The following is a 17,317-nucleotide window of genomic DNA, read 5'->3' as shown; positions in this document are numbered from 1 at the left end:
AATCATCAACTATCGTCCAAACAATGGATCACCTGAAGCTCCCTTACATGCCTGCACCAGAGTTTTTGAATCGGTTTCAAACACACAGTTTTCACACCTTAAATTAACTATCCAGGACAAAGCTTCCTTGAACCCAATAGCTTCTGCTTCTCTCGGGCTCCACTTCCCTGCTACCTTCTTATTCATGGCTGCCCTAAACTGTCCTTGGGCATCTCTAACAACAGCACCACAACCTATATTACCGTCCTGGAAAACCGCTACATTAACATTAATCTTGAGTCAACCTGCATTTGGTTTTTCCCAGTGCCGAGTTGCAGTCACATGTTCTTCACCCTTACTCATCATCTGAGCTTGTCTCCAGTCACTGAGTAAATGTTTTGCTGCAGAAACAACTCCAAAAGCAGATCCGTTTGCCTTGATCCAAACCCATTTATTACGCCTTCTCCACAAACTCCAACAAACCATCCCTAGAAGACCACACTGCTCTTTTGAGAAAGTATCAAAAGCTCTACGAATTATAATACCAGCAGACTCATAGGATGAACACTGCAAAACTTGCCCCATCCCTGCTATAGCCCATACTGTCCTCGCAAAATCACACGAGAACAACACATGACCATCAGTTTCAGCTTTAGAATGACACCAGGGGCACATAATATCAATACTAATCCGTTTTAAAATCAATGCACTTGCTGTAGGTAAGCATGATCGACATACCCTCCACAGGAAATTAGTCACCTTTCCTAGTAGATTCAAAGCCCGCAGTTTAGTCCAATAACATCTATTTACATCTTCAAACTCCCCTTGCAACCAACGATAGCCACTTTTAACTGTATATTCCCCTTTTTCATCAAGTATCCAGAGCCAAGAATCATTCTTATCTTGAATTGGTAGTGGAATCTGCTTAATCAAATCAGCATCTCCACTTTGAAACAAATCATATACTATATCTTTGTCCCACTGATTACCTCCTTCCTGCATTAGATTATTCACACTAATTTCATGAAGATGCTCATATCTTGGTGTTGTAATACAACCATTAATCATATCTGGCAGCCAAGGAACATCCCAAACACCTGTATCTTTCCCATTTCCAATTCGTCTTCTAGTCCCTGCCTTAAGCACCTCCATAGACTCCATAATACTTCTCCAAACAAAACTTGGATTTGCACCTGCTGTAGCATCTAACAAACTTGTTTTTGGATAGTACTTCGCTTTCATAACTGTAGAATCTAACGGATTAGTTTCCTTGAGTAGTCGCCAACCCTGCTTAGCCAACATAGATAAGTTAAATTTCCGCAGTTCTTTAAGCCCTAACCCTCCAAACTACTTAGGCCTACACACCTTGTTCCACAACATCCACTTCACGCCCTTAGGCCATCTCCAACGGTGGCCTATCGGCCCAAATTTGGACCGATTTCGGTCTAAATCTACCCAACAGTGGTCTATTGCCCCGTTCCAATTTAGGCCAGTGAATAGTGTCGGCCTAAATTTAGGCCAGCACTATTCACCGGCCTAAATCTTTTTAATTATAAAATATTAACTTTTTATATTTTATATATTTGTTAATTTGTTGATTGAATGTAATTATATACATGTATTAAGCAGTTTTTAATTATATTTCTTAATTTTCACTTATATATAATAGTTATTTAACAAAAAAATATTAAACACCATGAATTGTTTTAATTTAAATTATTAATACATTAAAAATAAAATAAAGATTACACTTGATAAAAAACAATTACAAATACAACTTATACAAAAGTATAATATGAACTTAAACATTGATTTAATCAAATAAATTATTTCTTGATCCTCCTAGATAATCATAATATTGATTATAATTATGATCATTTTGTGATCCTTGACCTTCATCTTCTGAACCTCGAGCTTGAGAAGTTGATCTTTGTTGTTGAGCCCTTTTTTCCATAATTCGGGTCTGTTCAGTACGAAAAAATTCACGTAAGTTAGGATCAAATATAGTGTTCAAATCCTTCAACAAAATTTTATTTTCCTCTTTGTATTCCGCGAGAGATAGTTTTGGTTCCGAATCTTGATTCTTTTTTTTTAATTAATTCGACAAGAACATTATTTTGTTCGATAATTTTAGAAATGCCTTCATCATGTTTTCGTTTTCCTTTTGCTTTTTTGACTCCTATTGGACGAACGCTCGATGTAGCACCAATTTCCTCGTCAGTTGAATTAATATCAAATGCTGATAAATTTGGACGAATATCATCGGTTGAACTTGGACATTGAACATGTGGTGTTGTGTTTGGGATGGAGAATTTTTCACAATCTTTAAGTATATGCCATACATGACCGAATTTGAACCCTTTTTGATATTTTGGGTCGTCTTTCAAAAATAATTTAGCTTTCTTCATCGCAAAATACAAGTTACTTAGATGAGAAATAAAATATAAGTAACATAGATGAGTACTAAAATTCAAATTCTAATAGTTTACTTACGATATCTTCATTTAAAACACCACTTGGATGTTGGTTTTCAACTTGGCATACACAACCTTTCAGTTTGGATATTGCAGCATTGATGGCTTGCATGCGCTTGCATAGTGATTCTTTGGTTCGATTAAGATGTTAAAATCTTGGATCTGAGTGAAAAGCAGTTGCAACTCGAGACCAAAACTGATCTCCAGATTGGTTGATTCCTATAACAGGATTTTGAGAAATGTCAAGCCAAATTTGGCTTAAGTGCATATCTTGCTCAACTGTGTATGATACACTACGATTTCCTGAACTCATTTTTTTTAATTGCATGGAAGTAGATAAGAGGATGGTGGAATGAGTTGGGTAATAAAACAATTTATAGAAAAAAAGGTAATTCATCCAACGGTAGTGAAATCCATCTAATGGTGAATATGAGATAAGTAAAATTTTCTTATCTTGTACACAGAAGATAAGATTTAGTGTCCCAATGCTTTTGTCACTTGTGAAACATGATAAGATTTGATTAGCTTTTTGCAGAAGATAAGATTTTTGCATCCTACGGTTTTGATAGACGGTATTGAAAAATAAAAAATAAAGAAGCTCATATTGCTCTTCGAGATGCACTAATCGAGTATTTGTGAGAACAATATACTAATTCGGGGTAGTTTAATCTTTGTTATTTTTCTTTTAGTTAATTAAATATAATATTATTTTTTCTTCATTTTCTTGTTTAAGTGTAATGTTTTTCCAATTTAATAAATTTATTAAGTTTGAACTTAAAGTGATCTTATTCGTTTGGCGTCCAATTGAATTAATATGTATGTGAATTAATATCAATACATTAAAATAACAATATATTAATAGTTGAAAGAATAAAATATTGATATATGAATTTGGACCAAAATTTAGACCGAACTGTTGGAATAGAGAGTTGTCTCGGTCCAAATTTAGGCCAAAAAATATGGTCACTCTTGGATTTGCCCTTACTACCACCTCCACTCCCCCATAGAAATGCATTCATTTTCCTTTCAACCTCTTCACATATAGTTACTGGGATCAAGAACAGATTCATCCAAAAACTTGGTATTGTTTGAGCTGCTGAAGACAATAAAGTTATCTTCCCAGCTCGAGATACATCATTTCCATACCATCCTTTCAACCTTTGTTGCACTCGATTTACAAGAAAACCAAACACCTCTGTTTTACTACTCCCCACATTCATAGGCATTCCGAGGTACTTTCCAGGTTTTTGAACTTGTCTTACCCCTAAACTTTCACAAACCTCCATCCTATCCTCTTCATTTGTATTTGGACTGAACACCACCTCTGATTTCTCATAATTGATAATTTGACCTGATAGAACTTCATACCTCTGCAGTGCACTTTTTAAGGTTATAGCTTCCGATTTTTTGGCTTTTAGAAAAAAGTAACAATCATATGCAAATAGAAGATGAGAGATACTTGGTGCTTTGTTCGCAATCTTACGTCCGTGCAATAAACCACATTCCTCATGTACCCTAATCATACCACTCAACCCTTCTGCACAAATGATATACATAAATGGCGATATCGGATCTCCCTGCCGTACTCCTCTTTGGGGAATTATTTCACCAAACACATCACCATCCCTTAGAAAACTATACGAGATCGATTTCACACAATTCATTACTCTGTCAACCCACAATGTAGGAAATTCAAAACGCTGAAGCATCTCTTCAATAAAAGACCATTCCGATCTATCATACGCTTTAAAAATGTCCACATTCAACCCAGCAACACCCAATTTACCTTATGTTTTCCTCCGGATGTAGTGGTTCACCTCGTAAGCTATCAACACATTATGAGTTAAGAGTCGTCCCTCAATAAATGCACTCTGCTTCTCAGAAATAATTACATTTAGAGTTGGTGTTAACCTATTCGCCATTACTTTAAAGAGGATTCTCATCAGCACATTACATAATGAGATTGGTCACAACCACCTTTTTTGGATGTTTTACTTTAGGAATTAGACACACCATTGTACGGTTTAAACCACTCTGTAGCTCTCCATTCTGAAAAAATTCCCTGCAGAACTTAATAACATCCTGGCCTACTATCTCCCAATAAGTCTAATAAAAACCCGGATTTAAGCCATCAGTACCAGGTGATTTATCTGAATGCATAGCAAAACCAGCCGCTTTAACCTCTTCATCTGCGACAGGTCTAACCAGTATCTCCTTTTGTATATCTGAGATTACCGGGAATTTAATCCTTGGAGATAATCTCATGCTATCTTTAACACTACTGAATAACTCTGTAAAATACTCAGTAATAACCTCTTGAATTTCAGCGTTCTATTCTTTCCACTCCCCATGTTTATCCTTCCGTTTCTTGATTTTGTTATGCTCTTTTCGAGTGGTTGCATACTTATGGAAAAAACTACCATTTATATCACCTTCCCTTAACCAAAACTGTTTGGCTCTTTGACGCCAAAAAATTTCTTGCTTCTCTAACAATCTCATGAACTGCCACCGTGCTGCATCATACTTTTGGATTCCAAATGTATCTTTCCTAGATCGTAACGCTGTATTTCTTTTCTATACTTGCCTATCTGAACCTTCATCTCACGAATCAAGCCCCCGCCCCATTCCTCCAGTTTCAACGAGTAACTCATAATTTTCTCCATCAAATCTCGTTCACCATCCTGCCTCCAGCACTCATTACACTATATTTCTACATTCTCTCTCTCCAATCCATATATTTTCAAATTTAAATTTGCGTCGTCTTTTTTCAAATACTTTTTTATGCAACTGCAACATTAACGGTAGGTGGTCAGAAGTTGTTACCTCTAAGACTGTAACATCTGCTAACGGGAACATATTCCCCCATTGTTGTGTTGCCATCCCACGATCCAATATCTCCTGAACCCATTTATCCGTCCCTCTAGATCTCTCCCAAGTAAATATATCTCCAGTAAAACCCAAATCATGCAACCCATCCCAAAAGCCTTCCATTAATAGAACAATGATTTGACGAGAACATATTCCCCCATTGTTGTGTTGCCATCCCACGATCCAATATCTCCTGAACCCATTTATCCGTCCCTCTAGATCTCTCCCAAGTAAATATATCTCCAGTAAAACCCAAATCATGCAACCCAGAATCCATTATCGCATCCCAAAAGCCTTCCATTAACCTTCTTGGTTGCTGTTTTCCTCCCCTCTTTTCTTCCAACGAAACAATATCATTAAAGTCGCCCAGGATACACCACGGTAATTCTGAAGCTATAGATAATTCCCTAAGCATATTCCAAGCCTCCATTCTTCTCGCCCTCTCTGGAAAACCATAGTATCTAGTATATCGCCATCTCCCTAGCTGCTCATTACTTACTTCAAAATCTATAAAATTCCTACAACTATTTGTAATATGAACTGCTACATCGTTCCTCCATAACAAAGCAATCCCTCCTGAATGAACTTGAACATCAATTGCATAACATCCAGCAAATCCTGATTGTTTAGTAACCTTTTGCACCGTATCATGTTTAACTAGAGTCTCACTCAAGAAATTGAGACTGGGCCTATACTGTTGATCAATATCCAACAGAAGTCTGACTATCCGTGGGTTGGCCAGCCCACGACAGTTCCACGAAAGGATACTCATAATCTTTGGCGGGTATCAAGTTTTTTGGCCCAACATTCTGTTCATTTCCACTTATCTGCATATTATACAGCTCATCTTTAGCCTCACTCTCCGTATTGTCAACCCGCTTTCTTTTCATATCCATCACTACATTATCGGAAGGAAACTCGTTATACTCCTCTCTCATATCCTCATTTGTTTATTTGTCATTCAAATTCAAACTCTTTCCTGTTTTCTGTTCCCTCAAATCCCGCTGCCTAACCAGAATTCCACCAGCATCTCCACCAATCTCGCAAATCTTACCATCTACCTCCATGAATCTCGCATCACCCGGGTTGCCACCATAATTTCCCGATGAGTCACCTTGCTATTGCTTTGCACCTCAATCCTCCTTCCTTACACCACTATTTCGAAGCCATTTCGATCCAGGATTACGTTGTCCTCTTTTTGAAGATGCACGTTGCCATACTCCATACATTTTCTCTACCACTTTCTCAAGATTCACGTAAACCACAATACAATCTCTATCAGAATGGCCAATAATGCCACATACGAAACAAAACGTACCCATTTTTTCATACTTAAAATTAATCCAACTCCAACTATTTCCTTCTCTCTTTATCTTTGTACTTCTCTTTAATGGTTTATCAACATTCAGTGCAACTCGAATACGTACATATGGTGTCCACCCTCCATCAAACGTTCCTGGCCCTGATTTAATATACGTTCCCAAAGACGCACCAACACTTTTCAAAATACTTTCTGAAACATAACCCCTAGGTAAATCATATATTTGCACCCACATTTCCATATTCTGTAACTTAACTGTAGCTGGATCATCCCCCATCTCCACTTGATGAAGCACAAGCATCGCCTGCTCAAACGACCAAGGGCCACCTTCCATTACATTTTGCACATCCATCTTGTGGTAAAATACAAACAAATACTTCAAATCCCCCGTACTGTAGACTTCCATTCCTTCTCGTGGCCGCCATAATGACTCCATTAGATTCTTCATAGCTTGAAAGTTTATAGTTTTCTCCGTCAAAAATTTTCCCATCAACATAAACGTTGTTTTTTGTTCAGTTATCGTATTATTTGCAATCACTATTTCGTCCATCTCCTCATCCTCGATGACCAAATTCGCATACATCTCCTCTAGGGGTTCATCAATACGTGCCATGTTGTTCAAACAGAATTATAATATTGGCTAATACTGTTAATGATTGGATTATAGAGATTAATAGAACAATGATTTGACGAAAGCTGTCATATAAACAGAAGAAATGAAACTGTCATTTAATTTCTCTTATTTTTCTTAAAATTGAAAAAAATGTAAAACTTGCCTATTCTAGTTATTTGAATTCATTTATTGGTCTTGTCTTTGTTTGTGCCTATTTTTGCAAATTGTTGATGTGTATGATGTGATATGACTTATGAATACAATGAGCGTGTACTTTTCAAACTTTTCACAAATGATGCAAATGACGTGGTATTACATATAAAAAAAATAATAATATGTGATCGATTTCATATTATTTTTAAAAAATTGAAAAATTATTTGGATATTTATTATTTCCCGTGTAAATTATACTTTGATGCAATGAAATATAACAAAGTCGATTTAATTTTTAAAGATAAAAAAAATGTATTTAGGTTTTGTTTGGTATTGGTGTTGCAGACAATTATAACAGTTTTTTCAAAGAAAAATAGTTGCAATTTTTTTGATCAAAAAACTGTTGTTAGAGAAAGTATGTCACCCCTTATTTTTGAAAAAAAACTGTTTTTCGATTTTTGCGGGAAGCAATTGCTTATTTGATCATCAAATCTCATCCAAAATATTATTATAATTTTTTTACATCAAAACAAATGCATATCAAAAATATTATCAAAAAATAATCTTATTATTTCACCAACATTTTTTAAATCAACATTTTTTCTTAAAGCGCAACTTTTTAACTATAATACCAAACATAGCATTATTTTAAAGTACTAATTTTTGGGCTGTAATGGGGAAACACTCCAATAATGAACAAAATAAATGGGCCATAACTTTCCGTCCATTAATCAACCATTTAACATTTCAGTAGATTCAGCCACAGATAAGACCCATAATTAAAATCACAAGGCCCACAAATTATAAAATGCTCTGGCCCAAGACAAAAATGTAGTTTTTATTTTGTCGCGTGTCTAGCAAAAGGCTACATATAGCAGCTTCCCCTTCCCAAAATCAATTTTTTGTTTAAAAAAATAATAGAAACATTTCTTGAGAATTAATTTGTTTATTACGTTAAATTTAATTAGCAATAAGAATAATAATGATAATATGTTATAATTTATAAAACGATTCCCGAATAAGATAACTCATGATTTAAAGAGATATTTTAGTTTTATATCACGAATTTTTCTCATGTATTAGTCGATGTCTCATGTATCGGTTAACTCATCATCTACCGAGACATTTTAGTTCTATATCTGATATATTCACATGAATTTTTCTCATATATTGATCGATGACCCAACTCATGTATTGGTCAATAAGTTAAAAATTTAGTGAAATTTCTATTTTTACGCCAAAAAAAAATAATAGTGAGATTCCGTAATTGACATCTTATTGAAATTCTAGTTAACTTCTTTCTTTTTCTCGGGAAAATACAAAATTACTTGGTCAAATTGTTAATTTTTAAATTTTATTTATCCATACTTTTTATTATAAATTATGAAATAAAAAAATATTTTTTGAATTTCCAATTATGTAAGTAGAATAGGGTACTTGTCACAAGACTCTTTTTGCAAAAAGACATGCCCAAATGGCATGCCATTTATCAATTAAATATAATAAAATTTAATAAATAATTATTATACTAATATACAGTGAATTTGAATATAAAATTAAAGTTAGTTGACAGTAACAACCAAATACCATCATAATACTCATTTAAATTAGTAACTTTTTAAATATTAAAATATACTAGCTTTACAACCCGTGCGACGCACGGGTCTTCATTAATATTTTTATATTATTTAAAATTACAATAAAAAAAAATTGGATCATTACCTTATTAGTATATTTATAAATAGTAATATAAATATTTGTTGTTGGCAGGATTCGAACCTGAATCTTGGGTAGTGTATAAATAATAATATAAATGTTTGTTGTTCGTTGGGTTCGAACTTGGGAGTTTTAGTATTGTATAAATAATAATATAAATATTTGTCGTTGGCGGGGTTCGAACATGGGAGTTTGAGTAGTGTATATTCTTTTAGTATTGAATCGAACGATCCTTATCACTTAATTAAAAAGATCTGACGGTCATAAATGGGGATAACCAAACCAACCAAAAAAAGGCATACCAAATTATACTTCATTTCGGTTATTATAGTATAGTATAGATGTAAATATTTTAAAATTATATTTGTTATTTCTGGATATTTCTAATATTAAAATAATTATTAAAAAATAAAAAAAATAGTAAAAAGGCATGCCGAATCATGAAAAGGCATGTCTGGCTAAATGACGTCATGACATGCCCATCTTGACATGCCTGTGCCGCTGTGACATGCACACTAGAAAAACATATAAACCCAATTTTGATTTTCCACCCACTCAAAAATTAATATAGTTTTGGTCAATGTTTCACGTGCAAGTGTAGCGCTTCTATAAAACTGTAGTTTACGAAAGAGGCAAGAGTTAGCTGGCTCTTAAAATCCTCCGCAGCCGTAGCCGCGCCCTTATATAAACCCTCAAAAGCCACTCTTCTCCCCTTTTTAAAACCCTCTCTCTCTCTCATCTCTCTCTCCTGAATCCTCATTTAGTCTCTCTCTCTCTCCCTCTCCTCTCTCCCTCTCTCATTCTCTCTCTCTCTCTCCCTCCTCTCTCTCTCTCTATATCTCTCTCCCTCTCTCTCTTCTATCTCTCTCTCTAACAATGGCCACCAATTCAATTCTCCGATCCACGGCCATCCTCCCCGGCGCCACCAGGGCTAATCTCTACCCCTCCAAGGTCCATTCACTCTCCCACCTACCCTCATTTTATCCTTTTTTTTATTTCATTATTTTTTGCAGTTTTTTAAAATTCGATTTTATTTATTCAATATTATTTTTTGTAAATTTTGTACAGTTGCATTTGTTATGTTATGTTACGAAATGAAATGTAAATAAATTAAAATTTTATTTTCATTTTTGCTGCAGTGATTTTGATAATAAAAGAAATATTGGGTTGACAACTGTATAATTAGCAAAATTTCAAATTTACCACGACAATTTCAAGTGGCCAATTTGAGACTCCGAATTAATCGGTGGTAAATTTGATATTTTGCTAGTTATAAATTGATACCTAACCCGAGAAATATCTAAGAAATAGTTGTTATCAACATAATTTTATAGATGCTGTGAATAGTTCTAATTTGATGTTTAAACAATTTTTAAATAGTTTTAGCAGTCGAAAATATTGAAGTGGTTTAAGACCTTGTAATGCTGAGGATTGACTGATTTAAGAATCTTGTAATGCTGAGGATTGACTGATTTAAGTTCAAATCTTGTAACGAGTGTACTTTTTATGAGGATTTAACGGATTTGAACTTGAATGTTGTGTTGTCAGAATTTGGAATTTAGGTTTGTTTGGTTAATTGTTACCTTTCAGTAGATATATTAAATGAAATGTTCGATATATGAGTAAGCAGGTTGTTATTAATTTGTTCAGGTGTCTTCGGTTAGCTTCTGTCATGATTCGTCAAAGTCTCGGTCAAGCCTATTTGGTGCTTCTGTTCCCGGGGATTCATTGATCTTACAGTTAAGAGATTTGTAACAATCCTAAACTGCTATTTACTGTGATAGCTATAAGATCATTTACTGTAATTGATGCTGTTTTTCTATACCCTGTAATTGTTACAGAAAATCTAGTTCTCGGAGTGTCCAGCCAATTTAAGCTACGGCTACTGAACTGCCACCTACCATTCAGAGTAAGATACAGTTAAACCTCTTTAAAGTAATACCCTTGGGACCGGGAAAAAATATTACTTTACCGAATTTATTACTTTATCGATATAATAATATTTTATTACTTTATCGATAAAGTAATATTTTATTACTTTACCGAATTTTTATGTTTACGTGGTACAGTATAATATATAATGTACGTATAAAAACTAGAATTAATCACATGCAATGTATTTGATCTAAAATTACTTTTATTATGATTACTTATATCCAAAAACTAGATGCATGCATATTAAAATTGCACCAGATCAGTACATAAAGGTAACATGTGTTGTGTACGTTGTATTGAAACTCAACCATCTAATATTTATTGTAATTCTTAAATAAAAATACATGAAGAGACACCATAATATTAATGATAAGACTTTGTGATGGGTCTGACAAAGTTCCACTTTGGATCATTGGTAAGTACGCCAATCCTAGGTGCTTTAAAAATGTGAATATAAACAATCTTAATTGTGTGTATCGTTTTAACAAGAAGGCTTGGATGACTGGCTTGCTTTTTCAAGAATTTGTTACTTGGTTTGATAGTAAAATGAATGGCAGGAAGGTACTTTTGATTGTTGACAATTGTCCTGCTCATCCAAAAATAGTTGAAGGCTTGAGAAATACAGAGTTGTTCTTTCTACCTCCTAACACAACATCTAAGATTCAACCATGCGATGCTGGAATTATTCGAGCATTTAAAGTTCACTATCGGCGTCGTCTATATTCTAGCATGTTGCAAAGTCTTGAAGTCAATGCAACAAATCCTGAAAAAGTTAATATCTTGAATGCTATTAGTTTTGCTAACATGGCTTGGAATATTGATGTGAAAACAACCACAATTGCAAATTGTTTTCGGCATTGCAAGATTCGTTCAGAAGAAAATGATGAACAAGAACTTGGAGAAATAAATGAAGGTGTCGAAGGATTAAATGAAGTTATCTTTAATTTACGATATAGGAATGTGATGGATGTCGAGCATCTCTTAAACTATCCAAACGAGAATGATGCGGTTATGAAATCACCTACGGATGAAGAAATCATTGAGTCGGTAATGAGCACTGATGAAGGGACTGATCCTGAACCCGACGATAGCAATGTCATCCCAAGCGTGTCATCAAAGGAAGCATTTCAAGCACTCAACACTTTGAACAATTACTTGTTACAACACGAGCAAAACATACCAGGAGTTATTTTTGCTTTACATAAAGTCAAGGACGAGATTAATTTTGGCTTTGGTGGAAAGAAGAAACAAGCTACAATAGATTCATATTTTAATAAGAATTAAATTTTGTAATCATATACATTATATATATATATAATTATGGAATTATGGAATTATTACTTTACATATTACTTGGGCCCTTAATGACTTTCGAATTTTTTATTATCTTATGCTTTTAGCGAGAATATTACTTTACAACATTGGCCCAAGTTGGGACCGATGAAAATTATTACTTAAGCGAGGTTATTACTTTATCGGATATTACTTAATCGAGGTTTAACTGTAGATAGTTTGACACCTAAGCATGGCTGGAAAATTGAGGATTTAAAATTCTAATATTACTTTGTTTTCTTTCTTAGGGTCGAAAACTGGCGGGAAGACAAGAATCGGAATCAATGGTATGTAAAGTCGTTTGGTGTGTTGTGTTTTATGTTAGTTTCTTCAATTTGTTATTTCTGATTTAACAAGAATCTTTTTGGATCTCTTGTCAGACACTACCTTCCGTGTCGGATCATTTGACTAAAATGCAGACACTTTGACCATGGACCAACTGAAAGACCACATCTGAGATGGATATAGGAAGCAAAGTAAAAAAATTGAGAGAAGAAATGAGATTAATATACAAAGTTTTATTGATAAATTCTGTTTAATTTCAGCTGATTAATATACAAAATGTTTATTAATAAATCACGTCATCTCCCTTGCCCGTTTTTTAGAGATAGGCCCGAGTCCTTGTTACCGATTTTTATAAGGAAACACCAAACGGTCGTGTCCTTCATTTTAAACTCTGTACCCAAGTCCAAAGTAACACATGTTACACTTTGAAAAGATATCACAGTATACAACTATATTTCAAGTAATAACATGGTCATGTTGCAGGTTTTGGAAGAATTGGGAGGCTGGTGTTAAGAGTAGCGACTTTTAGAGATGATATTGATGTTGTAGCTGTTAATGATCCATTTGTGGACGCCAAGTACATGGTAATGACCTGTAGCTGTTATGAATTATTAATGTTATTTTTTCTGCACGATAACGCTGGAAAGGTTTTTTGGACATATTCATATATTTTGTTTTTTATTTTTTCTTTTTTCTTTTTCTTTTTCCTTTTTTTTGTTATGAGGTTTTCCTATCCTTCCACCCACAATGGCAATTATGGCATTGGTCAGTACTCAGTAATTAAGCTCTGATCATTCTGAATATAAATATAGACCAATTAAGGGGTTATTTGGTTCAACAATATTGGGTATGAGGTATGAGGTTAGAATGGATAAAACTCATACGTGTTTGGTTGGAATTTATTTATTTTAAAACTCATTCCTCAAACCCATGAGGTATAGGGTTTAGAAACCCATGCTAAGAGGTGGGTATGAACTAAAGTGTAATACTTTTTTTAGCTCAAATTTCAATATTGATGAATAAAAATTGTGAATGTATATTTTATTTTCTTAGATATTAGGTAAAATATATAATCTCATATTTTAATAAGAGAAATTACCAAAAATATTATTTTTTCCTTGTTTTTTTGCGATTTTATCATCTTCTGATTTTTTTTGCAAAAATATGGAATCAACGAAAATTAGGCACACATGTAACTAGTTGAATCGAGTTTTTTTTGTTGCATTTGAGGTTAGATGAGGTTAAATGGAGGTGCATAAAATCGCATTTTCACAAAAAAAATATTGGAAAATAGTATTTTTGCAAAAAAATAGTATTTTTGCAAATTTTTAAAAAAATTATAGTATTTTTGTAAAAATGTTTTTAGCCTAAGCTATTTTTCAAAAAAACTCTATTAATAATTATGATTAAGTTAAGTGATCCCTGTTTAATTTTGGTTTTTAATATTAAAATAAAATTAACAAAAAATAATAAAGTGTCTTTTGATTCTTGATTTATTTTATCAAAAGTTTATGTATCAAGTTCCAAACTCATATCATCTTAACCCGATTCCTGACTTCAACCCGATACCACCTAGCGAACCAAACGACCCCTAAATTTTAAATGCTAACTTTTCTGTTATTGTCAAACTTATGAAGATGATTGCAATTAGCTTATTCTAAAGAGCTCATATGAATTTTATTATTCACAATACAGGCATACATGTTTAAATATGATTCTACTCATGGTGTATACACTGGATCCATTAAAGTATTGGATGCAACCACTTTAGAAATAAATGGAAAGAAGATTAAAGTTACTAGCAACAGGTAGTACAGCTTTTCATTTCGCAATTATAAATAGGTGTCCTGTACCAATGTTCCTGCTTGTCAAAAGTTTATGTATTTAATTTATTTTATTATAAAACTGAAATGTGCTACTGAACTTTACCAGGAACCCTGCAGAGATCCCGTGGGGTGAATATGGGGCAGACTTTGTTGTTGAATCTTCTGGGGTTTTCACAACGATTGAAAAGGCTTCAGAACACAAAAAGGTGGGTACCATTTCTCTCTATCTATCGCTCTTAATGTCTTTCTTTCATCTCTTTCCCTCTCTTTTGAACTGTGTTTAGAACTTTAATGTGCGTATTTGCAACATTTATCTGCAGGGTGGTGCAAAGAAAGTTGTAATTTCTGCTCCCTCAGCTGATGCTCCTATGTTTGTTGTCGGTGTTAATGAGAAAACATACAATCCAAACATGGATATCGTATCTAACGCGAGCTGCACTACCAATTGTCTTGCTCCTCTTGCCAAGGTTGGTTCGTATAAACACTACTTGTTTCTTGTACTATTAGGTTGTGAAATGTGCTTATCCAAACTATAACATGACTTTAATTGCTCACAGCCTCAATACCAAGTGATCTTCTTCGAAAATATAATAGAGAAAAAAACTAGAATAAAATAATTGACAATGAACGGAGTTTTTATATGTTTATAACAAAAAAATTTGTGCAGGTGGTTCACGAGGAGTTTGGCATTCTGGAGGGGTTGATGACTACTGTCCATGCAACAACAGGTATTTCTCACACAAAAAAAATGCATTTTGCACGTCTGTTTGCATTTTCGTAATTTTAAATTTTCATATTGAATTTTCAGCTACGCAAAAGACAGTTGATGGCCCTTCCATGAGATTGGCGCGGGGGACGTGGTGCTGGGCAAAATATTATCCCTAGTTCTACTGGTGCTGCAAAGGTATGAGCTGGAGTTATATTCATATTGATACTGTCAAGACCTTGTGCATGATTCTGCTTAATATCGGATTTGTAGGCTGTTGGAAAAGTGCTGCCAGAACTCAATGGCAAACTCACTGGAATGGCTTTCCGCGTTCCAACACCCAATGTTTCTGTTGTTGATTTGACTTGTCGACTTGAGAAGAGTGCTTCATACGAAGATGTAAAAGCTGCCATAAAGTACTGTCTTCTTTTTTCTGCTTTTCCTGTTACATCCTTCATGTATGCTCATTGTATTTGCGGCACTCTTTTTTATATTTACAATTGTAATTTGGCTTGAAGGTACGCATCTGAGGGACCACTTCATGGGATTCTTGGGTACACTGATGACGATGTTGTCTCAAGTGATTTTGTTGGCGACTCAAGGTCTCTCTCTCTCTCTCTCTCTCTCTCTCTCACTCACACACACACACACACATTTACATAATGATTTAAAAATTATCGTGGAAATGGAGGCGCCGACTAAATTATTACCCGGTATTCTGTTATGAGATTATGTGAATGGGCGAAAATAGGCTATACTTAATGGCCAGCATGGTCTTCCTTACCATTGTTTTTCCCTTGGTAATTTTAAAGATGTTGCATGCAATAATGTTGTAGCAAGTCATGCAAGAGTTGAGGGGTTCGGTCATTTGTGTATATCTATAGTCCTAAAATTGAAGCTTATGAAGCAATTTAAAAACTAGAGATGGGTTCTGGTCGGATTTATGCAATTTAAAAGCTCTATATTTTAACATGTAGCTTTGGTCTTGAACCTAGACAGTTGGTCAATCTTCTAATAAATTTGGACAACTAGTCATATCTGCTAGGGTAATTCCTTCAATATATGTTATCTTTGCCATCTCCCAGGTCAAGTATATTTGATGCACAAGCTGGAATGGGGTTGAGTGCATCGTTCATGAAGCTTGTATCGTGGTACGACAATGAGTGGGGCTACAGGTACAGTTAATATCCTACATCTAACTTTCAAATCCGTTTACTCTGTTATCTCTCTTCGATGTGAGTGCCTGTGCCAATATCTTGCGAATCTTTCTTTCAGCAACCGAGTGCTGGACCTGATCGAACACATGGCATTAGTAGCAGCTACGTACTAAATTTGATGGGAAGCAGCCGATGCTACAATTTTCGCTCAATTAATAACTAGTTTGTCAAACATAGAAATCAGAAATATAGGTCATTTTTGCTGTGGAGTTGAACTTTGTTGTTATCCTTTGTAAGATTATTAACAAAAGGCTGGAGCTTGATACAATTTGTCCAAGTAACAACTTTCCGTCGAACTAGTTATCATTGTTTTCTTGATGGCATGATTGTGAAAACGCTTTAGGTCAATTTATGGTGTTTAAAAGCAGGGTTAACTTTTTTTTTTCTTTTGCTAATTAATTACACCATGAGTCAAACTCATAACCTCCTGCAAGAGAATATAAGAGCGTAACCACTGCACCGGGCCTTTGTTGGTGACAAGCAGGGTAAATTGAGCTTATTCATCGCTTATTAAGTGAAATGTTTATACGTACGTGCATTACAGCTAGAGCCGGACACACGAACGGGCCGTGCGTGTCGGGCCGAATAATTAACGGGCCGGTTAATGTTGAATAGAAGTCGTGAACAGCCCGTATAAATTTACGGTCCGGGCCGTGCCGAGCCGGTCCTGAAAAGCAATCAATCGTGAACGGCACGCGGTTTAGCCGAGTTATAGGAATTGGGTTCAAGCTTTCCCCAACACGCGGTTAGGCGAATAACTAACGAATAAATCGGTTCCATCTTGTTTAGCACGTGCACTTCACATAATTCACAAATCACACTACTTGTTTTACTTGTTTATTGTTTACACGTTTTTCTCCTTATATTTATTACTTTGTTTTTTTTGTTTTTT

General features: G+C 34.5%; 2 protein-coding genes and 1 pseudogene across 2 annotated transcripts; 1 reads left to right on the top strand and 2 right to left on the bottom strand.

Annotated features, from left to right (window-relative positions):
* Positions 1-9: 9 nt before the first annotated feature.
* LOC141692144 (uncharacterized) lies at positions 10-5,333 on the bottom strand. The gene is made up of 6 exons (XM_074496883.1): positions 5,229-5,333; positions 5,038-5,134; positions 4,592-4,744; positions 3,368-4,197; positions 285-1,266; positions 10-233 (listed from the first exon to the last, which is right to left on the bottom strand). Exons 1-6 carry the CDS (start codon positions 5,331-5,333, stop codon positions 10-12), a joined length of 2,391 nt encoding a protein of 796 aa, XP_074352984.1.
* A 1,121-nt stretch (positions 5,334-6,454) lies between these two features.
* LOC141692143 (uncharacterized protein At4g02000-like) lies at positions 6,455-7,255 on the bottom strand. Its single transcript, XM_074496882.1, has one exon. The coding sequence runs from the start codon at positions 7,253-7,255 to the stop codon at positions 6,455-6,457; it is 801 nt and encodes a 266-aa protein (XP_074352983.1).
* A 2,461-nt stretch (positions 7,256-9,716) lies between these two features.
* On the top strand, positions 9,717-16,773 carry LOC141692813 (glyceraldehyde-3-phosphate dehydrogenase GAPCP2, chloroplastic-like; annotated as a pseudogene).
* Positions 16,774-17,317: the final 544 nt, after the last annotated feature.

This window comes from Apium graveolens, chromosome 10 (genome assembly GCF_009905375.1).
Source record: "Apium graveolens cultivar Ventura chromosome 10, ASM990537v1, whole genome shotgun sequence".
In the NCBI taxonomy this organism is placed as follows: Eukaryota; Viridiplantae; Streptophyta; class Magnoliopsida; order Apiales; family Apiaceae; genus Apium; species Apium graveolens.
Note: the sequence above shows the minus strand (reverse complement) of the source record. Positions and strands in the feature narration are given on the sequence as shown.